Source organism: Acomys russatus, chromosome 5, assembly GCF_903995435.1.
Source record: "Acomys russatus chromosome 5, mAcoRus1.1, whole genome shotgun sequence".
Lineage (NCBI taxonomy): Eukaryota > Metazoa > Chordata > Mammalia > Rodentia > Muridae > Acomys > Acomys russatus.
Window position 1 is genome coordinate 26500589 of NC_067141.1, and position 23984 is coordinate 26524572.

General features: G+C 54.0%; 4 protein-coding genes across 5 annotated transcripts; 3 read left to right on the forward strand and 1 right to left on the reverse strand.

Annotated features, from left to right (window-relative positions):
• Positions 1 to 2026: 2026 nt before the first annotated feature.
• On the forward strand, positions 2027 to 3675 carry Gpr152 (G protein-coupled receptor 152). The gene has a single exon (XM_051147051.1). The coding sequence runs from the start codon at positions 2034 to 2036 to the stop codon at positions 3591 to 3593; it is 1560 nt and encodes a 519-aa protein (XP_051003008.1). The 5' UTR covers positions 2027 to 2033; the 3' UTR covers positions 3594 to 3675.
• Positions 3676 to 8229: 4554 nt separating this feature from the next.
• Coro1b (coronin 1B) lies at positions 8230 to 13591 on the forward strand. 2 transcript variants are annotated; one of them, XM_051145803.1, is made up of 11 exons: positions 8230 to 8347; positions 8976 to 9178; positions 9515 to 9637; positions 9744 to 9873; positions 10096 to 10277; positions 10363 to 10482; positions 11044 to 11148; positions 11230 to 11375; positions 12314 to 12371; positions 13058 to 13321; positions 13427 to 13591. In XM_051145803.1, the coding sequence occupies exons 2-11, from the start codon at positions 8978 to 8980 to the stop codon at positions 13550 to 13552; spliced, it is 1455 nt and encodes a 484-aa protein (XP_051001760.1). In that variant the 5' UTR covers positions 8230 to 8347; positions 8976 to 8977; the 3' UTR covers positions 13553 to 13591. The 2 variants fall into 2 exon arrangements, with proteins under 2 accessions (XP_051001760.1, XP_051001759.1); XM_051145802.1 differs by having other exon boundaries at positions 8230 to 8340.
• A 2175-nt stretch (positions 13592 to 15766) lies between these two features.
• Ptprcap (protein tyrosine phosphatase receptor type C associated protein) lies at positions 15767 to 16605 on the forward strand (the record flags this gene model as incomplete). The annotated part of the gene is made up of 1 exon (XM_051146885.1): positions 15767 to 16605. A coding segment is annotated over one exon (615 nt), but the record flags the coding sequence as incomplete, so codon positions are not given.
• A 198-nt stretch (positions 16606 to 16803) lies between these two features.
• Positions 16804 to 23467, reverse strand: Rps6kb2 (ribosomal protein S6 kinase B2). Its single transcript, XM_051145804.1, has 15 exons — positions 23275 to 23467; positions 22931 to 22971; positions 22714 to 22834; positions 22357 to 22425; positions 21354 to 21501; positions 19453 to 19510; positions 19278 to 19378; positions 19052 to 19142; positions 18878 to 18968; positions 18660 to 18767; positions 17952 to 18014; positions 17766 to 17843; positions 17569 to 17676; positions 17366 to 17478; positions 16804 to 17111 (listed from the first exon to the last, which is right to left on the reverse strand). The coding sequence occupies exons 1-15, from the start codon at positions 23350 to 23352 to the stop codon at positions 16922 to 16924; spliced, it is 1458 nt and encodes a 485-aa protein (XP_051001761.1). The 5' UTR covers positions 23353 to 23467; the 3' UTR covers positions 16804 to 16921.
• Between the last annotated feature and the right edge of the window lie 517 nt (positions 23468 to 23984).

Below are 23984 nucleotides of genomic sequence, written 5' to 3' on the forward strand. Positions count from 1 at the left end.
ACGTCTTCTGCATCCCAATCTGCCTGCAAACTCCAGGTATAGAAATCTAGCACTGAACTCCCACTCCTTTTGCCCTACTTCCCCAGTGTTGACATTTCAGGTGTGTACCAGCATTGTGGTTTTGTTTGAGAGAAGGTTTTAAAACTCTGTAGTGTAGGCTCACCTTGAACTCATGGCACTTCCCCTGCCTCCACCTCCCAAGTACTGATATTACCACCATTACTATCTTTTAAGTGTTTTGATTGGTTTTTTGTTTTGTTTTGGTTTTTGTTGTTGTTGTTTTGGTTTTTTTTTTTTTTTTTTTTTTTTTTTTGTTTTGTTTTGTTTTGTTTTGTTTTTGAGGCAGAGTTTTTCTGTGTAGCCTTGGCTGTCCTGGACTCACTTTGTAAACCAGGCTGGTTTTGACCTCACAGAGCTCGGCCTGCCTCTGCCTCTTTTTTTTGTTTTTGTTTTTTTTAATTTTTTTGTTTTTTGTTTTTTTGGTTTTTCGAGACAGGGTTTCTCTGTGTAGCCTTGGCCATCCTGGACTCACTTTGTAGACCAGGCTGGCCTCGAACTCACAGCGATCCACCTGCCTCTGCCTCCCGAGTGCTGGGACTAAAGGCGTGCGCCACCACGCCCGGCATGCCTCTGCCTCTTGAGTGCTGGAATTACAGGCCTGCGGCACCACAACCGACCTTTAAGTGGTTTTCAAACTGTGTCTTCTGGAACACGAGGTGGGTGCTCCCACAGCTTCAGTTCAGAGCACCATTTCTCCACTCACAAGGATGTTCCACTATAGCACTTCATCCTAAAGCAAGGCTTAGAGCTGAAGCCAGGCATAATGGTGCACTCCTTATAATTCCAGCACGGGGAGCAGAGGCAGGAGAATCATTTAAATTTGGAGGCCTGCCTGGACTACATAGTGACACTCTGTCCCAAAGAAACAAGAGGCAAGAGGGTCAGCAGATGCAGCTAAGTTGGTAAAAATGCTTGCCAGGCATGCAAGTGGCCTTGGGTTAAATTCTCAATAGTGCATAAACTGAACATAGTGGTGTATGGCTGTAATCCAAGTGCTTGGGAGGTGAATACAGGAAGGCCAGAAGTTCAAGGCCATCCTCAGTTCTGTAGCAAGATTGAGGCCAGTTTAGGCTATATGATATTTTGTTTCAAAAATTTTAAATCAGGGCTGGAGAGATAAAAATAACTCAACTGCTAAGAGCTGCTCTGCAGAGGACTCAGGTTCGCTTTCCAATACTTACATGGTAGCTCTCAACTGCCATGTAACTCCAGCCCTAGGGGTCCAACACCTCTTTCTGGGCTACATGGGTACCAACACATACAAAGTACAAACACTCATACCCATTAATAACAAATACATAGTTTTCTTTTTTGAGACAGAGTCTTACTATGTAGCACCCCTGGCTGGCCTGGAAATTTCTATGTAGACTAAGTTAGCCTCATACTCAGAAAGTCACCTGCTTCTGTGCCTCCTAAGTGCTGAGATTAAAGGCATTTGACACCATTCCTGGCCCCAAATAAATAAATAGAGAGGGGGTTGGCAGTACGGGTTAGTAATCCCAGCATTTAAAAGGCTAAGACAAAAGGCTCACTCCAAGTTTGAGGCCACCCTAGTCTACACAGCAAATGCCAGGCCAGCCAGGGTTCCACAGCAAAACCCTGTCTCAAGACAACATTTAACAGTCTCCTCAATAAACTTGAAAACCTCGGGCTTAGTCCACATGAGCACTAATTCCATGTGGCAAAACGGTATTGTTTGGTCTGAGCTGCTGGCCCTATCCATAACCTTCACCAAGTCATAGAGTTAGTGGACAATCATTTCTTCACTGGTAAAATTGTAGGGGGACCACATGAGGTTATCTATTTAAGTGTCTGGCACAGGCTAATTAATCAGAAGGAGATAATACCGGCCCAGAGAGGAGCAGTGACTGGCTGGGAGGCACACAGCACCATCTCTCTCATACCAAGCCATCATGCATTTGTTGATTCAGCAGACTGGCAGTTCATGTCCAGCGCTACCCTGAGGACCCAGGATGGACACAGCTATGGAAGCCAACCTGGGCGCTGCTGGCCACGGTCCCCGCACAGAGATCAATGATGAGGACTACTACCATCAGGGCAGCTGGGACACAGTCTTTCTGGTGGCCTTGCTTATCCTGGGCCTGCCAGCCAATGGGCTGATGGCGTGGCTGGCTGGCTCACAGGCCCGGCACGGGGCTGGCACGAGACTGGCCCTGCTCCTGCTCAGCCTGGCCCTCTCTGACTTCTTATTCTTGGCAGCAGCGACTTTCCAAATCCTGGAGATCCAGCATGGAGGCCACTGGCCACTGGGCACGGCTGCCTGCCGCTTCTACTACTTCCTGTGGGGCGTGTCCTACTCCTCCGGCCTCTTCCTATTGACAGCCCTCAGCCTGGACCGCTGCTTGCTGGCGCTGTGCCCGCGATGGTACTCAGGGCACCGCCCAGCCCGCCTGCCCCTCTGGGTGTGCGCTGGGGTCTGGGTGCTGGCCACACTCTTCAGTGTGCCCTGGTTGGTTTTCCCTGAGGCCGCCGTCTGGTGGTATGACTTGGTCATCTGCCTGGACTTCTGGGATAGCGAGGAGCTGCCTCTGAGGATGCTTGAGATCTTGGGGGGCTTCCTGCCCTTCCTCTTGCTACTGGTCTGCCACGTGCTCACCCAAGCCACTGCCTGCAAGACCTGTTGTGGTCATCAGCCTAGGCCCATGGCCTGCCATGGCTTTGCCCGTGTGGCCAAGACCATTCTGTCAGCCTATGTGGTTTTGAGGCTGCCCTACCAGCTGGCACAGTTGCTTTATCTGGCTTTCTTATGGGATGTCTACCCTGGGTACCTGCTCTGGGAAGCTTTGGTCTATTCTGACTACTTGATCCTGCTCAACAGCTGCCTGAGCCCCTTCCTGTGCCTGGCAGCCAGTGCTGATCTCCGGGCCCTGCTGCGCACTGTGCTCTCCTCCTTTGCAGCTGCTGTTTGTGAGGAACGGCCTGGCAGCCTCACACCAGCTGAGCCACAGGCCCAGGTGGCCTCTGAGGGCTTGACTCTGCCAGGACTAACAGCTGAAGGCCAGCCTCAGTTGGATCCAGTGATCCTGCCTCAGGGGAATCCCTCTGTCCAGCCACAGTCAGAGTCTGTGGTCCAGCCTGAGGTGAGGCCCTTGGTCCAGCCACAGTCAGAGTCTGTGGTTCAGCCTCAGGTGAACACTCTGATCCAGCCACCGTTGGATACTGTTGTTCAACTTGAGGTGAACCCTTTGACCCAGCCACAGTTGGATCCTACGACTCAACCTCAAGTGAGCCCCTCAGCCCAGCCACAGTCAGATTCTGTGGTCCAGCCTCAAGTGGACTCCCTGACCCAGTCACAATCGGATCCTGTGGCCCAGCCACAGTCAAGCATGGAAGCCCAGACCCCTGCTGGTGGGGCTGAGTCAGCCTCTAACCCTGGTGAGGAAAACTCCCCTAGCCCTTCCCCAGATCCCACCCCTGGACCCCCTGAGAATATAAACAGAACAGCTGTTCCTGAGGGAGAAAGCCCTAGCAGTGTCACGCCAAAAGAGGCCCCCAGTGCAGGACCTACTTGAGTGCCGGAGAAGGCCAATAGAAGAGGCAGAGAGAGCCAATAAAAGAGCTGGGAAGAGAGGTGGGGACACAAGAAACTCAAGCAGTGAAAACCCCGTTGATTCCCTTGAGCCTCCGGGAGGGCTGAGGGGAAGGAAGTGAAACCAGTCAGCCAGAAGTCCCAGGCAGGGTGCTGTGAATGTCACCACCCTAGTCTCACCAGGCCATTCCATTACTTCCCCAAACCTATACAGCCACCCAACATCCTTGAGCCACCGAGGATGGTCCTTCCCGCTGGGCTCCATCCTCCAGACCCCCAGGGCCGGGCTTCCCCTTACTGCCTCAGCCTGCTGGAGGAAGACAGCAAGCGGCACTTCTTCTGGGCTTGATCTGATCCCCCTCTACTCTTCCCCCCACTTTCTCCCTCCCTGTCTGGTTCTCTGGTTTGGGCATCAAACAGAACCATCCTTGTAGAGAAGGGAGGCTTCCAGGAACCCAGAGACTCTAGCAGGAGCCAATTGGCCTGGCATAGTCAAGCTGTCTCCCACATTCACCTGTCCCCCAGCCCCCCCCCCCCCACCCCCGGCATGCAGAGCCTGGGACAGGATTTCCCTAGTAAGGTGCAGCTAAGAATCAGGAGCATCCAGAAAAAAGTCAGGAGCAGCCAGGCCTGGATTCAAATCCAACTCTGCCACCACCCTGGCTTGGTAACCCAACATGCTCCTGCTTTGCGGGACATTTGAAGATTAAATACGAAAGTGAGTGTGGCACCTGCTGGAGCCTGGCACACAGTGAGGCTCTGGAGCAGCTATTCTCCAGGGGTTGGGACTGGATGGCAGGAGGACCGTGCCAACACTCGAATGGAACACGTGAGAGCTTCTGATTGCTTGGGTGGCAGACATGCAGGTGTCCAGAGGGTGCCTTGAGGGTAAGAGACTCAAGAAATCTCCAAGGTCTGACTCCACTCAAGAGTTGAACTAAGGTCACCTGCCACACGGAGGGTTAGAGAGGATCTGAAGAAGCTTCGAGGTGCAAAATGTGCTGGAATTTGAACCAGGAGACTGTCCAAAGCCCTGGTCAGAGCCCTGGGCACCATGGTCCCAGGAAGGGCAAAAGCCCCTGGAGTCACAGGGCTGAGAGCCAGTTTTTCCTCCCCAGCTGCAGATGCTGCAAGGGAAAAACAAAACAAAACAGGAAGTGCTGAAAATTGTTTCCCACACACTTCTCCCCAATCACTGTCTCCACACAAACCAGCCTCTAGCGTTCCCACATCAGGCCTCCCTCCCTTACCCCCACCATCCTTTCCCTTTGCTGAGGAAATGCCCTCAGCAGCAGGTTTCGAGGACAGCGAAGCTTTTTCCTGGGAAACTTGCTTCATAAAAAGATACGGTGGAAGGTTGTGCTGGGAGGGGTGCAGGCAGATCTGCACTGTTGCAAACTCCTTCTTCAAGCCATTTTTCTAATCTATAAGATGGAGGTAATGGGCCGGGCATGGTGGCGCATGCCTTTAATCCCAGTACTTGGGAGGCAGAGGCAGGTGGATTGCTGTGAGTTCAAGGCCAGCCTGGTCTACAAAGTGAGTCCAGGACAGCCAAGGCTAACACAGAGAGACCCTGCCTTGAAAAACAAACAAACAAACAAAAAAAAAAAAAAGAAAGAAAGAAAGAAAGAAAGATTGAGGTAATGTGCTGGGCATGGCTCACTCCTATAATCCTAGCCCTCACACGACAAAGCAGGAAGCTCATAAGCCCAAGGCCAGCCTGGGCTACATAGTGAGACCCCCCAGGTCTAAAGAGCAAGGTCCGGTGGAACTGGAGAGACGCCTCCGCAGCTAGGAGTATACAATATTCTTATAAAGGATCGACATCGGTTCTCAACCCCCTCATACGGCAACTCATATACAGGAAACTCCAGCTCCAAGAGACACAAACACCAGCTTCTGATCTCCATGGGTAGCTGTACATAAACACACAAACTGACGGATACACATCAATTAAATTAAATAAATCTGAAGAAGAGAAACGGCTGGGGATACAGCTCAATGGTAGGGCGCTTGCCTGAAACACCCAAAGCCCTGGGCTCAGTCACCAGCAACACAACATAGGGGAGGGTATGTTCTCTTGCTGGTGCCTCCAACTATGGGGTTCACAGGAAAAGGATGCAGAGTGGCCATGCAGTTTCAAAGCATAATGGTTGCCTAATGGGATGATAGGCACTGTCTAAGTCACTATCCTATTGCTGAGAAGAGACACTATGACCAAAGCAACTCTTACAAAAGAAAGAATTAGACTGGGGCCTTGCTTGCAGTTCTAGAGGCTAACTCCCTGATCACCATGGAGGGGAACATGATGGCAGCCATAGTCCCAGCTCTCTAGCTACATCCTACCCCACAGGCAGAGAAAGTGAAAACCTGGCCTGGCATGGGCCTTTGGGTTTTTGTTTCTTTCTTTCTTCCTTTTTTTCGAGACAGGGTTTCTCTGTGTAGCCCTGGGTGTCCTGGACTCACTTTGTAGATCAGGCTGGCCTTGAACTCACAGGGATCCACTTGCTTCTTCCTCCTGAGTGCTGGGATTAAAGGCGTGCACCAAAGCCAGTGGGAGAGATATTTCTGAAGTATTTGTTGAATTAATTCGTCTAACAAATATTTAGTGAGTGTTTACAGCTAAGGTGTCTCCTCCACAGGAAAGGGTCACCTCCCCTTGCCCATTCCATTTGCTGGAGTTCACAGTCTCTGAGTGCAGAGCCTGGGTTTCTCTCTGTCTCCCTGGGGCACTCTGCCATGACCCTGTCCCTTCTCCTGACAAGGGTCCCAAAGCCTCTTCAACATGGCAGGCTGACCACAGAATAAAACTTCCTGCCTCCAACTGTAGCCCCACCCCACAAACCCTACCTCTCAGGGAGTGAACCAGCCCACCTCAGTGGGAAGAGCTGCACCCTGGAGGGCTTCACGGGGTGAGGAGTTTTCCTAGTGGCTCACAAAAGAGGTTTGTGTTAGAGAACACGGAGGCAGGAAAAAAAAAAGAGAGAGAGACCTCAAACCTAAAATAGTCCCCAGCTCAGGGAGCACACAGCAGGGAACTAGGTCCTGTTGCCTTCTGAGGGGCTCCTTTTTCCTCCAGGTGAGATCCCCATATTTTCCCCCCAAAGAAACTAGATATTGGTTCTGAGAAATATGAATAATTTGCAACTCTATGTTCAGGACTGCTGCTCATTCATTCACCCAGCGTGAAATGGTTGGTTTCATGATGAGTACCGGGTGGGGCCTCCTTCTGGCCACCAGAAGGCCAGGGGTGGGGGGCACGGAGTGGACAAGACAAAGCCCCTGCCTTTTGTTTGTTGGTAAGAATCTTAGCTGGGTGCCAAATAATTGCACGGTGTAGCATCTGGGATGAAGAACAACTAATGGGAACAAGGAAGAGCCAGACGGTGACTGCGTGAGGGGGGGCGAGGGCGCCAAAAAGGCCCAGGGGGGAGGTGACACTTGAGCCTGGAATCATTGAGGATGAGGCCTTCTCAAGGCCAGGAAGCCTCCAGAAGGAGGAAGGGAAGAGGATGTGCTAGCCTGAGGTGGAAGGGAGGTTTGGTGTCTCTGGGACACAAGCTGAGAGAGGACAGTGGTGGGTATCCTGGGGTGGTTGGCAGGAGTTAGGAATTCTGGGAGAGGTACGGGGGACTGTGGATTTTACTTGAAGTGGGGGCGGTATATGGAACTGTAACCAACTGGCCTGATGTGGGTTTCCACACACAACACCTGCTACCCAACTCAAACTACACTCCTGCCTGCCTGGCTCCAGGGTTTACGAACAGTGAGAAAGCAACAACTAGGACCGAATCCCAGCTGGGAGGCCTCAATCAAGCTCCTGTCTTCTCTAGGCCCTGTTTCTTTACATCCCAGGGAGATGGGACACAGCCGAAATTTCATGAAGACTAAACAGAGCTTTTTTTTTTTTTTTTTTTTTTTTTTTTTTACCACGTCCCTCTTCTCTTTCTGGGAAAGAAACTCTCCCATTGACACTGGTCACCCAGGGAGGTGGACACAGAGGAAGGACACCTACTACTCCTGTGGGTCCTAACAGGGGTACCTAAGTCCTCTAGGATGAGGCAAGCTAGGGCGAATCTGAGAAGACAAATCCAGGCTCCGCTGAGATGGATGAAATAAAGGAAGGAGCACGGGATCTGCAGGACATCCCCTACTTTGATTTTCACTAAGCCCAAGCAGGATCCACGGGTGTCCATCAGGACGTATGAGACTGCCTTTCACCTCTTCGATGTACATGGTTAACTGACATCATGAGCTCCCAACCTTAAAACCCGCTGGGTGTGGTGGCACATGCCTTTAAATCCCAGTACTTGGGAGGCAAACGCAGGGAGATCTCTGTGAGTTCTTTGTCAGTTTCAGGCCAACAAGTGTGCACAGTAATATCCTATCTCAAACAAAAAACAAAAAACACGTGAGAACGTTGGAGGCGGAGCAAGAGAATCCTTTCGGGTAGAACCGGGTAGGAAAATCAGTGGGCAGGCTTCCCGCCTCCCCAGGAGACTCCAACCAGCGTCATCCATTTTAAGAGGCAGCCCAGGGCCTTGAGACCACAGGCCTCGCCCCGTGGGCGGGACATCACGAAGCCCCGCCTTCTGCGCGTGACCTGCCCCGGCCCCCGCCCCACTCCTCTGTCACTTCCTGATTCCCGCTTCCTGCTTCCCAGAGGCTGGGATCCGGAGCCGCCCGAGGTCGCCGCCGCAGTCCCCGGCGCCCCTGGCGAGCGGAGAGCGGTGAGCGGTGAGAGCAGCAGGGCCGGACTAGGGGCGCGGATGTGGGCCTGGGGCGGGGGGCGCGAGCCCGAAGAGCACGGCGCCCCACCCTCAGTCCCAACCCCCTCAGCCGTCCATCTAACCCCCCTTGTTAAGGGATCTTTGGAGGTTGGGTCCCTGGTTCACCTTGGACGGTGCTTCGAGGCCCCTTCGAGGAGCTGGCAACATCCTCGCGACCCCTGTTCCGCCAGGGTCCTTAGGCTAGGCTTCCTGCAGCTCTTTGCACATTCCCTGGGACTCAGCTGCGGCCTAGTAGGAAGACCAAACCTCTTCGCCGCCTCTTCTCCCCATCATCCATCCTTCAAACTCCGGGTGTGAGCTGCCTGGAACCAACTGGGGCCTAAAGAAGATCTAAGTTCTGTCTCTCTTCCTTTTGACAGCACGCACGCGCACACACACACACACACACACACACACACACACACCCAGGGCCAGGGAGGGGCTTAGGGGGAAGAGTCTGGTGGTTTACACTTATGAGCCCATTCTATAACTGGGGAAACTGAGACTTCCAGCGTTATTGTGACCATTTCCCCGGCGACATGCTCTTTGTGTCTCTTTGGAGGGCCAGAGCTGATCCAGGTGTCTCTGCTCCGCAGACATGTCCTTCCGAAAAGTGGTGCGGCAGAGCAAATTCCGGCATGTATTCGGTCAGCCGGTCAAGAATGACCAGTGCTACGAGGACATCCGAGTATCCCGGGTTACCTGGGACAGTACCTTCTGTGCAGTCAATCCCAAGTTCCTGGCAGTGATTGTGGAAGCCAGCGGCGGGGGTGCCTTTATGGTGCTCCCTCTGAACAAGGTGGGCCTCAGAGATAAGGGTGGTGAGGAGGCCACACTGGCCACACCTGTGGGCAGGGCAGTTTGAGCCACTTTCTTGGTGAGTGGTTACTGCTAGACAAGTCATAACCCAGATTTACTGCCCAAGAGACATTGGTGCAAGTAGAAAGAGTATTGCCACCAAGCCTGGATAAGAGGCTGCAGGCGTTTCCTTATATGCTGGGTGGTGTAGAGACACATCTGGGCCACCAGGAACCAGGGTAGTCGCATCATTCTTGCCCCACGGAGGGGCCACAGATGCGCAGATGAATAGAGATGCGGGCTTTGATTCATCTCTGACTGCCCTTCATACCTGCAGACGGGCCGCATTGACAAGGCCTACCCAACAGTGTGTGGGCACACGGGACCTGTTCTGGACATTGACTGGTGTCCCCACAACGACGAAGTCATTGCCAGTGGATCAGAGGACTGCACTGTCATGGTGAGCATAGGGACTGTTCAAGTGAGGGTCTCAGGGTGTGGCTGAAAGGTGTGGGCAGCAGGGGGCAAGCACAGGCCTGAGCCCATCCTCCCTCTCCCTACCACAGGTATGGCAGATTCCAGAGAATGGGCTGACCTCCCCTCTGACAGAGCCAGTAGTGGTACTTGAGGGGCATACCAAGCGTGTGGGCATCATCACCTGGCACCCCACAGCCCGAAATGTGCTTCTCAGTGCAGGTCTGCACCACTCCCTGGCCCTTCTTCCATAATCTTCTCCAGGGTGCTCCTGGAATGTTCCGCAGCCTCCCACGGGCCAGTCTAACAGATGGGGAAACTGATCCCTACAAAGACGGAGACCCAGTTTAGTACGAGAGGAGTGGGCAGAGTGGATCTAGAGAGCTGATGGTCCTAAGACTACATGCCTGGACCTGCCCGAGCTGACGACCACTTGTCCACCAGGTTGTGACAATGTGGTGCTTATCTGGAACGTGGGCACTGCAGAGGAGCTGTACCGTCTGGACAGCTTGCACCCCGACCTCATCTACAACGTGAGCTGGAACCACAATGGCAGCCTCTTCTGCTCAGCTTGCAAGGACAAGAGCGTCCGCATCATCGACCCCCGGCGGGGCACCCTGGTGGCAGTAGGTATCCCCAGAGGGCAAGGATAGCCACATACAGACTCAGGCTCTTGATCTGCACTGTACTAACTGCCTGTCCACCCAACAGGAGCGGGAGAAGGCTCATGAGGGGGCCCGGCCCATGCGGGCCATCTTTCTGGCCGACGGCAAGGTGTTCACCACCGGTTTCAGCCGCATGAGTGAGCGGCAACTGGCACTCTGGGACCCAGTGAGTTGTGTAGTGGGCCTAAGTCAGGCTGGCTTGAGACCTGGGCCTCACCCTGGGTTATTCATCCCTGGGCCAGGCAGACAGAGATCAGCATGAAGGAAATGTCTGTACTGCTTAGATCTCAGCCTGGCCCTTGAGACTTCCAGGACTTTGCCAGCCCCTCCCTTCCCTTCTCTAGTTCCCTGGCTCTCCCTGACACTCCCTCAGTGCCTCCCACACCCCTGTTCCTGTTTGCACAAACCATAAAGGTACCCTCCTCCTGGCAGCCCCCAGTCCCTGTCCTGCCACATTGCACGGTGAACTCAAAGGCCCCTTTGAGGCCTGGGCTCGTACCATCTGGCCCCCAGCCTTCTGTGGCCAGACGTTCTTAGCACTTGTCCATTGGTTTGGGACTAGTCTTAAGGCCTGGAGAGGGCTGGAAAAGTGGGACCCAGAAATGGAGAAAACCAGTAGCATGTTGGTGAGTGCTGCTGACTGGTGTGTGAGACTGGCTGAGGCCAGTCCTGGAGTGTTTGGGATGAGAAGATTCTGACTTGGCCCCACTGTCCCTCACGTGCTTAGGAAAACCTTGAGGAGCCCATGGCCCTGCAGGAGCTGGATTCAAGCAATGGGGCCCTATTGCCCTTCTATGACCCAGACACCAGCGTAGTCTATGTCTGTGGCAAGGTGAGACTGGGTGGGACACCAGACTGGGGCTGAGAGGCAGGGAACAGCCTGGCCAAGTGCTAAGCGTCCTTATTCCCACAGGGTGACTCCAGCATCCGGTACTTTGAGATCACAGATGAGCCCCCCTACATCCACTTCCTGAATACGTTTACCAGCAAAGAACCCCAGAGGGGTATGGGTAGCATGCCTAAGAGGGGCTTGGAGGTCAGCAAGTGTGAAATTGCCCGGTAAGAAGGTTCTCTGAGGCAGCTGTCTGTAGGCAGAGCTTACTCAAGGACCCAGCCTGGTGAGGTGGTCAGACTGAGCATGGGCCATGTTGTCAGGCTAGGATGGGCATGGTGCCATACACCTGTTATCCCAGCATTTGGGAGATACGAGGACTGCAAGGGCAGAGGCTAGCCTGGGCTACATAAGTTCAGGGTCAGTCTGAGCTATATAGCAAGGTCCTGTCGCAAACAAAAACAAAGCAAAGGGATGGGGAGGTAGGTCAGTCAGAGTGCCTGCCTAGCATAAAGCCAGGATTCCACCCCAGCACCGAACAGCAAACCCTAATTCACTTAGGAGGTGGACCTGGGAGGAGCCGAAGTTCAAGGTCATCCTTAGCTCTGTAGTGAGCTTAGTGAGTTCAAGGGTAGCCCGGGACATATGGAAACATGTTTCAAAAATAAAGGGAGTAACGCATGCCTTTAATCCCAGATTTATTTATTTTTTAGACAAGGTTTCTCTATGTATCCTTGGCTGTCTTGGACTCATTCTGTAGGCCAGGCTGGCCTTGAACTCAGAGATCCAGCTGCCTTTGCCTCCCCAAGTGCTGGAATCACAAGCGTGCTCCACCACTGCCCAGCTTAATCCCAGATTCTTGCAGAGACAGGCTGATCCCCATGAGTTTGAAGCAAAGGCTGGTCTACATAGTTGCAAGGCTACACAGTAGACCCTGTCTCAAAAACAAAACAACAACAAAATATATATATATATGAAAATAAGAAAAGAATCAAAATCACAAAGTTGCCTAGGGTCACTTTATAGGGACCCTTGAGACAGGGAGGCCATAAGCACAAGTCACAAGGCAGCCCGTGTCTGGGGTCTCAGGTCAGTGGTGGGAATGTCCAGGTGGGGAAACTGGAGAGCTGTAGGGGGTTCCACCATGTCTCCCTCCCTTTTCCAGGTTCTACAAACTGCATGAGCGCAAGTGTGAGCCCATAGTCATGACTGTGCCAAGAAAGGTGAGGCTGTTGGTGGCCCTGTGCACCCACTCTTCCCTAGCAGAAAGGCCACACCAGGGCAATGGGTGAGGCTGGTGTGGCCTATGGGCTGTACAGGTGCCAGGTGGCCTGAATTGTTGGAGGGTGAAGAGGTGAGCTGAAGCCTGACAGTGGCAGAGGCCCTGCACTTAAGAGCAGGACGGCAGAGATAGCGGGCCTCTCATCGGAGGCAGGACCAATAGCAGAATTGGGATGGCGCTCTGTGGGAGAGAGGGCTGGAAGCAAGCCATGAATCCCGTGGGGAGGGGCCTGGCCACATACAGCTTGGCTTCAGATGCCCAGCCAGGAGCCTGGGACACATTCCCACTGTCCTCCCGCTGTTGTTCACAGACTCAGTGTGCCAGGCATGTCTTGGAACAAAGTCACAATCAATCTGTGGGGACACAAATGTGTCTCACAGGACCCTACAAAGCCACATAGCTGGCCCTTGTGGTTTTCTGGAGAGAGTGCCAGCAAGGGCTGTGCCAGGAAGGTCAGGCAAGGCTTCAGTGGGAACATTCAAAGTGCAAAGGGAGATTTGAGCTCTGAAGGTCCCTGGGGATCAGGCATTTGAAGGATGGGTCGCCAGGAGTATAGGTCAGGAGGGTGTTGTGAGAACCCTGATAGGGACCCACAAATGATTCTGTCCTCCCCTACCTGGTGTGCAGTCCGACCTTTTCCAGGATGATCTGTACCCTGACACAGCTGGACCTGAGGCTGCTCTTGAGGCAGAGGATTGGGTGAGCGGGCAGGATGCCGATCCAATCCTCATCTCACTACGGGAAGCCTATGTGCCCAGTAAACAACGGGACCTGAAGGTCAGCCGGCGCAACGTGCTGTCAGACAGCAGGCCTGCCAGTTCCAGCCGCCCAGGAGCCTCCACAGCTGCTGCAATTGCTGATGTCCCCAGTGGCACCCTTGCTGGGGCTGGTGTACGTGCCTTACACTTGGGGGTGCTGTCAGTTGGCGGGGCCTCAGGCCTCTACCCTAGGGGTGGGTTATGGCTGGTGGCTCCTGACTTTCGTATTTTCTTGCAGGAAGCTGGGAAGCTGGAAGAGGTGATGCAGGAGCTTCGGGCACTTCGGGTGCTGGTCAAGGAACAGGGGGAGCGTATCAGCCTCCTGGAGGAGCAGCTGGGCCGAATGGAGAATGGGGATACATAGGACCACCATGGACCTACTCCCGATATTGCCGCCGCCTCCTCTTCCACCCCTTCTCACCTAGCTTTTGTGACCAGGTCACACCAGGCAGTTTGCTGCTCAGTGCCTCTGGGGCAGGTCATGGCCAGTTTGCACCTCTCCAAAGCCTGGGGCCCAGGCTGGGAATACCACCTAGCTTTTGGAAGATTTTTTGTACCAAGGCAAACTCCCAAGTACTTTAAGGGACCATCTCTCCGACCTGCCCAACCCATTGTCCCCTCCCCAGAGAAAGCAGCAGAGATGGGTTCTATATTTTCATTCCAAATAAAATGCTCTTTCTAAAGCCAGGTTTGAATTGCTGCTGTGGAGGGTCAGGGTAGGTGCTAGGAAGGGAAACTGCAAACCTCACATGGAGCCAGGCACTCGGGAAGCAGAGGCAGGTGGATCGCTGAGTTCAAGGCCAGCCTGGTCTACAAAGTGAATCTAGGACAGCCAATGCTACATAGAGAAACCCTGTCTCAGAAAACAAACAACCCTACATGGAAAGCAGCCCCCTCCCCCCGGAACTCCATGGTAGAGAGAAACAGGCAAAAAGGCTAGGGAAGAGTCCGTGATGTGGGTTGGTGGATAAAACGACTTGCTAAGTAAGACTAATGACCTGAAATCAGTGCTCTGGGACCCACAATGGAGAGGCATCTGGCCTCCATATGTCCCCATATCACAAGCATATACACGTAGGTTTTTGTTTGTTTAAGGCTAGCCAGGAACATACCTTAAGACTTAGCACTCCAGAGACAGAAATAGGAGCACCTGAGTTCTGGGCCAGCCAAAGCTACATAGTATATAGGTGGATATCTTGCTTTGAGTTAGTTGCATACCTCCTCCCTCTGGAGTTCTGTCACTGATCTTGTGACCCCAGCCTCTCTTTAGAGAGGCCTGGCAAGATTTGGTATTGGTCTGAGTGTTCCTGGGACGGCGAGACCCCATGAGGGTCCGGTGATAGGCAAGAGTGGGTGGGGTGTTTCAGGCAGGAAACGGAAGCGTCAACTCCTACCAGCTACTGTGCTTGAGAGCTCTGGAGTTCACTTCTCACTGAACAACAGCCCGAGTCAGGTGGGTGCTCGCTCAAAGGCCGTCAGGATCAATGGTGAGCTGTGGGACACTCTGGGTTTTGGGGGGCACAGTGGGCTGGGGGTGGAATATTGAGGTTCCAGGAGCTAAGCAAGGGTCCCCTCACAAGAGGCTTGGGGTAGCAAGGACCAGGACTAGCATGGGTCGTAACTTAGCCCTCACCTCACAATTAGGCTCTCTGGAATTAAGGGTGGCCCTCCAGTTCTGCACTCTGGGTAGAGCCCTACTCCAAGACCCTTGGAGAGCCCCCAGCTGGTCCCCTCCTGAGCTGAATCTGCCTGTGACTCCTTCCCCAGAGCTTGGCGCGCTGTAGGCCAGGCTTGTACCCAGCACCCCTCCCCCCTGCTGCTCTCCCCCCTATCACACCCCCACCTGCTTTGTTCCAACCGCAGGCTTCCTCTGATAGCTACACATGCTGCCCCCAAGCTGAGTGGTGGCCCTTCATGGCTGAGGCCCTCCAGGGCAGAATGGGGAGCTAAACGGAAACCCTGCAGCTGGGGCAGCCCCATGGTTGGTAGGAGGGGCTTCCAAGACCCCCATCCTAGGACCAGTCAACCTGAATTGGTTTAGGCACCTCTAACATGGTCTCCAGAGTGCCAACTGCCACCAGCTTCAGACCCCTTCACTCCCTCCACTGCTGGAGCAGGCCATTCTAACATCCAGCTCATGTCCATTGAGCATGTGCTACACATGGTTTTAGGTGTCCCCTTCCACCCCCTCGCCCCGCCCCAATCCCATCATCCTGGTGGAAAGGCAACAGAATAGATGAATAGATTTTCTCCGGTGTGGGATTTGGTGGGAAAAGAGTAACTAAGGGACCTGAGGTCGGTGAATGGGTGGGCTGAGGTCCCGACAAGTCAGCTGTAGCAGTCTGGTAGGGCCTCATCAGCAAGGCCCACCAAGACTACTCCAAGCTGGTAGCCATGAGGCTGTGGGAGTGCAGTGTCTGAGCAGAGGCCACAGGCAATGAGAAGTGAATTGCAGAGCAATGCATTAGACCAAATAAGGGCTGGGGATTTTCTGCTTGACTGTCCCTATTTTGCCTAAGGCAACTGAGGACCTTGTTAGAGATCAGTTGGTCGAATCAGGTGACTTCCTTCTTACTGTCTCCTACAGGCTCTGCCCAGTACCCTCGGATTTGGGGTGCTGCTGGCCCTGCCAGGGGCCTGTGCTTCTGGGGTAGGCACTGAGGATGGTACGGGCTCCAGTGGTGTCACCATCATCCTGCTGCTCCTGCTCCTGCTGTTGCTCATCACCGGCCTAGCCTTCGCCTGGTGTCGCCTCAGCCGTGACTCAGGGGGCTACTACCACCCAGCTCGCCTGGGTGCTGCGCTATGGGGCCACACCCGCCGCCTGCTCTGGGCCAGCCCTGCAGGCCGTTGGCTTCAGACCCGCACCGAGCTGGGATCCCCAGGAGAACACGAGCAGCAGGAGGATGAACAGGATGCAGAAGAGGATTTCATGATAGATGGCGGCCCTGAGGAAGCTGATCCCCAGGAAGAGGAGCAGCGGTGTGAAGCAAGAGCCGAAGCAGAGCAGGCCCCAGACGCACATGATACAGACAGTGAAGAGGGCCTGGGCCTCAGCTCTCAGGGCCCCGTGGGCTCAGGCAGCAGCGCAGAGGCACTTCTGAGTGACCTGCATGCCTTTTCAGGCAGCGCTGCCTGGGATGACAGTGCCGGAAGAACAGGGGGCCAGGGCCTCCATGTCACTGCACTGTAGGTGCCAGCTGCTTGTCCTGTTCCTGCCCGAGCTTCTGGCTGTCTCCTCCCATGTGGTCACACAGAAACACAAACTGCCCTGGACCTTCATCATCCCACCTCACATGCAGCTTCTCAGACTGTGACCCCCACCAGCTCCCCAGAGTGTCGCCTCTCCCCACCCATAGGCACAAGACAGACATTGAAAATAAAACTTCTTAAGCCCTGAGGTCTGTGGTCCTTTGGCTTCTCCATCTCTTCCTAAACAGGCCACTCTTTTTGTGTCCTGGAGTCCAGCAAAAGCCACTTTGCCATGATTCAGTCCTTTAATGCTGTAAGGGCGCAGGTGAAGGCCAAGTCCATTCTGATGGAATGGGGGTTGGGAACTGTTGCCAGTGGCTGCAGCCTACAGCTCTCTGTGCACATGATTGTAAGGCTCACCCCACCACACCCACACGTACACAAGACACTCTCCTCTCCCGAATACACGAAGGTTGGAGCCAGCCGGGTTCTCACGGCCTGCAGGGAGTGGGCCTCAGTGCTGCCCTGTTCCTCTACTCTCTTAGCGCCTTGGGCGCCCCCTGCCCTTCTTAGATTTCTTGTTCCCTGAGGGGGGGCGGATGGGAAGGGGAGCAGTGCTTGTTGGGGGTGGTGGTGATGGTGGTGGTAGGAGTGGAGGTAGAGATGGCTCCATGGGTTCTGCTGGGCCAAGACTGGGCCGGAACCCCTCAAAGGGAGAGAACTTGAGGGGGCTGTAGGAGAAACCAAGGCAGAGTCAGAGCCTCCCAGGCCTACTCAGGAATACTGGCAGTAGATCATGGAGATGAGGCTCTCGATTGATTAGGGCACACAGGGTTGTCACATTAGCAGGCCCTGTTACAGACATGCAGGGCCTGGGAGTCCCAGGGTCCCAGGGTGAGCAGGAGCTTGGCCAGAGTAGTGCAAAGGCACTGGTCTATTCTAGAGAGCCCCGTCCCAGCCACATGCTTGCCCTGTTCCCGGGTACCTGATGGGGGTCCGGGGACTGCTATTAAGGCGCCTGGGGGAACGTAGCTTGGGCTGGAAGGAGAAGCCCTCCTTGATGCTGTCCAGGACAGAGGGTGCCACGTACGTGAAACCCTGTGGGGAAAGGCCAGGCAGGTGATGCTTGGCATCTTTGGTCCCTAGCTACAATCCTTGTCCTGGTCCCCATAACCCCCAGACCCTCACCAGGAAGGCTTGGTTGGCACTCTCACTGAGGGCTGTGTCATCTGGACTATCGACAGGTGTCTGTCGTGTGAAGCGCGTATCAAACTGACTCACGTCCTCTTCCGACTGCTGTGGGAAGACCCATGTGGGAAATTAAAGGGATCCAAAGTGGGGGACCTCTACCTGCCACGGGGCCAAAAGGATCCCCAGATACTCACCAGACTAGGCCTGAAGGGAGGGTCCACACGGCGGGCCAAGAGGTCATCCCAATTGATGTGCCGGAAGAAGGGGTGCCTCTGCGGGTAGAGGGCGCTTGGGGACATGTCAAGCATTTACCTGCCTAGCTCCCTGATATAGTCCACTTTATCCTCTGGCCCAGTTCCTTCTGACAATACCAGACTCACCTGTACCTCAGCAGCATCTCCTGGGCCACCCCCAATTCGCTGAATGGGATTCCGCTTCAGAAACTGCAGAAGGGAATAGGTGAGGGCAGGGAGCAACTGATGATGTGTGCCCAGCCTCCAGAATGGAGCAAGGCAATCAGAGACAGGGTGTAAGGTCTGGACCATGGCCTCTGCCCACTGAACACCTCAGTGCCTCAGAGCTGGGTCAACAGTGGCCTCTTCATGAAGGCTTGGCTATGCTCCCACTTACTGCCATCTCCTTAGAGGGCTTAGGATCTGTGTGCCACTCACCTCCCCTTGGCAGGTTGGTGCTGGCCTTCCTGATGGAACAGGCCTAGCTCACAAAGCACCCTGCTAATAAAGACACAGACCCAGTACTGCTCAGGGGCAGTGGTCAGGCTAAGAGTCCAGGCCTGAACTCAGGGGGTTTTTTTGGTTCTTCAAGACAGGGTCTCTCTGTGTTAGCTTTGGCTGTCCTGGACTTGCTTTGTAGACCAGGCTGGCCTCGAACTCACAGCGATCCGCCTGCCTCTGCCTCCCGAGTGCTGGGATTAAAGGCGTGTGCCACCACCCCTGGCTCTGAACTCAGGGTTTTGACACCCAAAGCCAATGTTCCTGCATTCCCAGAGACAAACTGCACAGGTAGGGGTGGGGACAGGGCTTAGGGGAAGAGATGGGATCCAGTCCCTGGACAAGAAGGAGCCTCACCTTTTTGGCAAGGTCCCGGGCATCTGGGGTGAGGTAGGGCGGCAGCACCAGCTTCCCTTTCATGATTTTATCCATGGTTTTCTTCCGGTTCTCTGCGGTGAAGGGCGGCTGGAGGAGGCAGAAGGTGAGGACAGCCTAGGGGTCCTCCTACCCAGTCCTGGCCCAGCCTGGAGGGATCTCCCTAATACCCACCCTCCTCCCAAAGAGGCTGGACTTGCCGATCCAGTGAGCATGTCGTACATCAGGGCCCCCAGGCTCCACCAGTCCACCGCCCGGTTGTGGCCACTGCGCAGCAGAATCTCTGGGGCCCTGGGAAGCAGGTGGAGCTGTCAGTAAGAGCAAGCCCTCTCTGGTCATTCTCCCAGACCCTGGGCCAGCCAGGTGCTACGTACATGTACTCAATGGTGCCGCAGAAGGTGTGGGTGATAGCACCCTCGTGAATGGACTCTTTGCAGAGTCCAAAGTCTGTCAGCTTGATGTGGCCTGAGAAAGAACGTTGAAAGGGATGACACAGGGTGACATATATGGCCCAGGCCTATTTATGGGCGCCTCAGCCCTGCCCTGCAGACCCTGGCAAGATAAGGGGTGTGTGCCTGCACATGCATGTAACACGCTCACCCTGGCTGTTAAGCATGATGTTCTCAGGCTTGAGATCCCGGTAGATGATGCCCTGGGAATGGAGATGGCCCAGGGCCAGTGTGATCTCGGCCAGGTAGAAGCTGCAAAGGCAGGAGACGGTAAAAACACAGCAAAGGTGGGCTGAAGGCAAGGACAGGCACCCCCAGGGACCCACCAGGCTGTGTCTTCCAGGAAGATGCCTTCTCGCTCAAGATGTGTGAAGAGCTCACCACCTGTGTGTGACACAAACACATTACCAGCTGTGCACTCAGGCCCAGCCCCAAAGCTGTCTGAGTGTCAGTTTCTTCTAGAGAAAAATGGGACTTGGAGGTCCCACCCTACCTGCCTCCCAGAGCTGCCGTGGGGACTCAATTCATTCAGCAAACATCTACCGCCGCCTACTCATTCGGTGCCTGGCCCTGTGCTGGGAGAAGCTGGGGCGGAGGGGAAGGGGCCCAGCCATTGCCCTCAGGACACTCAGTCTGATGGGAAGACAGACACGCACATACTGCTCTAGGATGCCAGGCACAGGTGACAGCTCTGAGAGCTCCACAGAGCCTCGTGGTAGAGGGCAGAGGAAGCTAATCTCAATACAGCAATGGAACCAGGGCAGTGAAAGTATAGCGCAAAGGGATGCTGAACACACAGGAGATGCTTGCAGGGCTCAGCTGGTATTGGGGAGACTGGGAGAAAGAACAGGCCGCAGTCATCCTTGGTGAGCAGTGCCGTGACCAAAAAGGTCACAGCTTTGTTTGGGTGGTTGGAGATGCATGTTCTAGGAAGATGACCTTTGCAGTTAGTGGAGGAGATAAGACGGGTGTGGTGGCACACACCTGTAATCCCAGCTCTCAGAGAGGCAGAGGCAGGTGGATCTCTGAGTCCCAGGCCAGCCTGGTCTACAAAGCAAGTCCAGGACAGCCAAGGCTACACAGAGAAATGGTCTCAAAAAACAAAAAACAAAAACAAAAAAGAGAGAGAGAGAGAGAGACAGAGAGACAGAGAGAGAGTAAAAAAGGAATGCAGGTGAGCTAGACCCTCAAAGCTAGTTTAGAATGGACCTGTCAGACATTGTGGCACATGCCTTTAATCCCAGACAGGGGTGTGGAGTATCTGAGTTCTATGTGGTGAGTTGCACTCCAGCCAATGTTATGCCATATAGTGAGACCTTGTTTCAAAAAGACAAAACAGCCGGGTGGTGGTGGCGCGTGCCTTTAATCCCAGCACTTGGCAGGCAGGGGGAGGCGGATCGCTGTGAGTTGGAGGCCAGCCTGGTCTACAAAGCGAGTACAGGACAGCCAAGGCTACACAGAGACCTTGTCTCGAAAAACCAAAAGAAAAAAAGAAGACAAAACAAGTAGGTGTGGTGGTGCACGCCTTTAATCCCAGCATTCAGCATGCAGAAGCAGGCCGATCTCTGTGAGTTCAAGGCCAGCCTGGTCTAGTGACTTCCAGGCAAGCCAGAGCTACATTAAGCAGATCCTGTCTCAAAAACAAAACACAAAAACAGCCGGGCGTGGTGGGGCACACCTTTAATCCCAGCACTCGGGAGGCAGAGGCAGGCTGATCTCTGTGAGTTCAAGGCCAGCCTGGTCTACAAAGCCAAAGCAAGCCCAGGACAGCCAAGGCTACACAGAGAAACCTTGTCTGGAAAAACCAAAGGGGAGGGGGGACCCAAAAATACCAAAACAAAACTAAACAACACAAAAAAACAAAAACAAAACCAAAAGAAGCCAACAAGAACAAATAAACTTTATATAAACTGTAACCCCCATGAGACTTTTAAGATGAAGGGTGCTAGATGAGGACCTGACTGGGCGCCTGGCACACAAGGGACAGGCAAGAAAGGCATCAAAAATGGATGAACTTCCCTCTGGACATCTATACAAACTCCCACTAGCCCCACCCAGCCCACAGACACTAGGCACTGGATGGATGTTTGCTGAATGAATGAACAAATGAAGAGACAGACAGATGGACACATGACCAGACATGGTAATGTAAGCCTCCACGGCCATCTCTCTCAGTGTTTCCTGTGTGCTGGCCCACTGCCACCCACTGTTCAGCCCACACACCTACCACTGAGGCACTCCAGGATGAGGTAGAGTTTGCCACCCGTCTGGAAAGCATAGGCCAGCTCCACAATGAAGGGATGCTTCACAGATTCTAGAATGTTCCGCTCAGCCCGGGTATGTGCTGTGTCCTTGGCATTGCGTACAATCTTGGCCTGGAGATGCAGGAGTGGCTTAGAAGGTGAGGCGCCCAGAGTGCTTCCCTTTTGGTCTTTCGGCTGTGTCTCACAGAAGGTTCAACCTCAGTATTCAACCAGACAAAGGAGGAGCCAGTGTTCTGGTACAAGGGAAGTCATGACTTTGTTTGTTTGTTTTTTGAGTCAGGGTTTCTCTGCGTAACAGCCCTGGCTGTCCTAGACTCATTTTGTAGACCAGGCTGACCTTGAACTCACAGAGATCCACCTGCCTCTGCCTCCCAGAGTGCTGAAATTAAAGGCGTGACCACACCTGTCGAGGTCACGACTCTTGCTTCAAATAACTACTGAAACACAGCTTGGTCATCTAAGTGTCTAGACTCTAGGTCTGCATAGCGCACGGATATGCACTGACATCGTGATCATCCCGTTCCTAACCAACCCATAGAACCGGGTGGGGCTCTATCACGGTGAGCCTCTTTTCTCAAGGCTTCTCCAGTCTGCCCTCCAAAGGATCTGACCAGGACAAAGATGAGTGGAAGAGTGGGGACAAGGCTCGGAAGTTAAAAGTGCCTGCTGTGCAAGCACAAGGAAGATCTAAATTCAAATCCCCAGTACGCATATAAAAAGCCAAGGATGGCTGGGCGGTGGTGCACGCCTTTAATGCCCTGGCTAGTCCTGATAACTGAAAACTTGGCCAAGTTGTTCCCAATTAAGAGTTACCACAAAATAGTATACATGACGATAGATACTAAGCCAGCAAGTGCCAGGACAGAGACTGTCTCCACCACTGTTTCCAGCTGACTTTCCAAAACCTGGCACAAGTTGCTGGGGACAGTAGCTACTCAGCATTTGCTGGCTGAGCAAATGACTCACCTTTCTCAACACTTTCATGGCATATATTTTGCCCAAGTTGGTGCCTTGTACTTTCCTCACCTGGAACACCTGTAGGGCAGGGGAGACAGGATCAGCTTCCCTCACCACATCCCATCTGCAAGGAGCCCCACCCTAAAGCTCCAGCACTGGGACCAAAAGGCCTAAGCTCAGCTCAAGGGTGGAACAGTAAAGATCTCTTATCAGATTGTGGAAGGACCTGCCTTCCCTCCCGCACGTTCCCAGCTCTCAATCCCATCAGATGGATACTCCGTAGCTTTACAAGTCTGCTGGGTGTGAAGGCTGGTATGCTGCCCCGGGCTGGAGCTGAGGTCACCAGGAAGGAAAGGGTGCTAGTACCTTGCCATAGCCCCCCTTGCCCAGCACACGCAGTAGCTCAAAGCAGTGGGGCCCGATGCGCTCAGGGCCCAGGTTCACGCTGCTCTCTGTCAGCTCCACCTCCTCATAGTGTCCCACCGTCCTAAAGACACAATAAGTTAATGAGGGCAAAGCTCTAGCGTACCCAAGTCCCATCCCTTACTCCATGCCCCCATCCCTCAGCAAGACTCTCACTCACTCCAGGCCAGCAGCCCTCAACTCGCCAAGGGGACACACGTCCTGTGGGAAACCAAGGGGTAAGAACCATGGGAGGTGCCAGAATATCTCCTCCCGACCCAGGCTGAACTGCTTGGCTCAGGGGAGAGGACCAAGGATGGGAGACAAGCAGGGATGGGCAAAGGTTGGGGAGGAGAGACCAAGGTTATACAGGGGAAGCTCGGGCGCAGGGCCTGGGGCTGGGGCTGGATCTGAGAAGGATTCGGGTTTGTAGGGGTCAGAGACCACACAGCGTAGGGAGCGCCGCGGCTTTGGTTAACCAGCTGGGGCTCCTGGGTGCAGTTGTGCCCGGCAGGAAACACTCACCGCAGGGCTGAAGTCCGATTCACCCTCGCCCTCGCTGCCTTCCTCGGTCTCCAAATCTAAGTCAAACACGGCCGCCATGGCCCCACCGGCCCCACGGGCCCCTTGGCCCGGACCTGGCGGAGTTCTGACTGACAGTCCCAGGCTTGGGATCTACGTTATCTCTCCGCGACCCAAGCCGCGCACGCTGTTGACGCAAAATAGCTTCACCCACTCTCCTGCAAGTCCTTTAGTCCAGAGGGGAGAAAAAAGATGGCGCCTGCTGCAAAGCCTCTCGGGAGTCGTAGTTCCAGAGATCTGGACCACCAGTCCTGCAGTCTTCTGAACTGGCTTTACTAAATCATCTTCCTCGCGGGGCTCTCCTGGGTCCGTACTCGACATGGGCAGCACAGAGGCTCTCATTTTGGTTCTGAGGAAAGTTTAAGATTGAATGGGTAGAACCATATGTGCATGCGGGTTTGAGTTTAAATAAATCCTCAGTAGTCCTTGGAACTGTGAGGTGCCGGTCAAGTGGAGTCCATTGACTTATATTAGGGAACAGTGGTCTGTATTAGGGACACTCCCCACAACCTCCCTGAAGTTCATAGGTGCTGCAGGTCTGACATTTGCTGGCTGGATGTATACTTGGGCTTTGTTACCAGGCTCCCGTTCTGAAGGGCTCAACAAATATGGGCTTTTGCTAACTTAAGCATATTGAATGTTCCTGCTCCCTA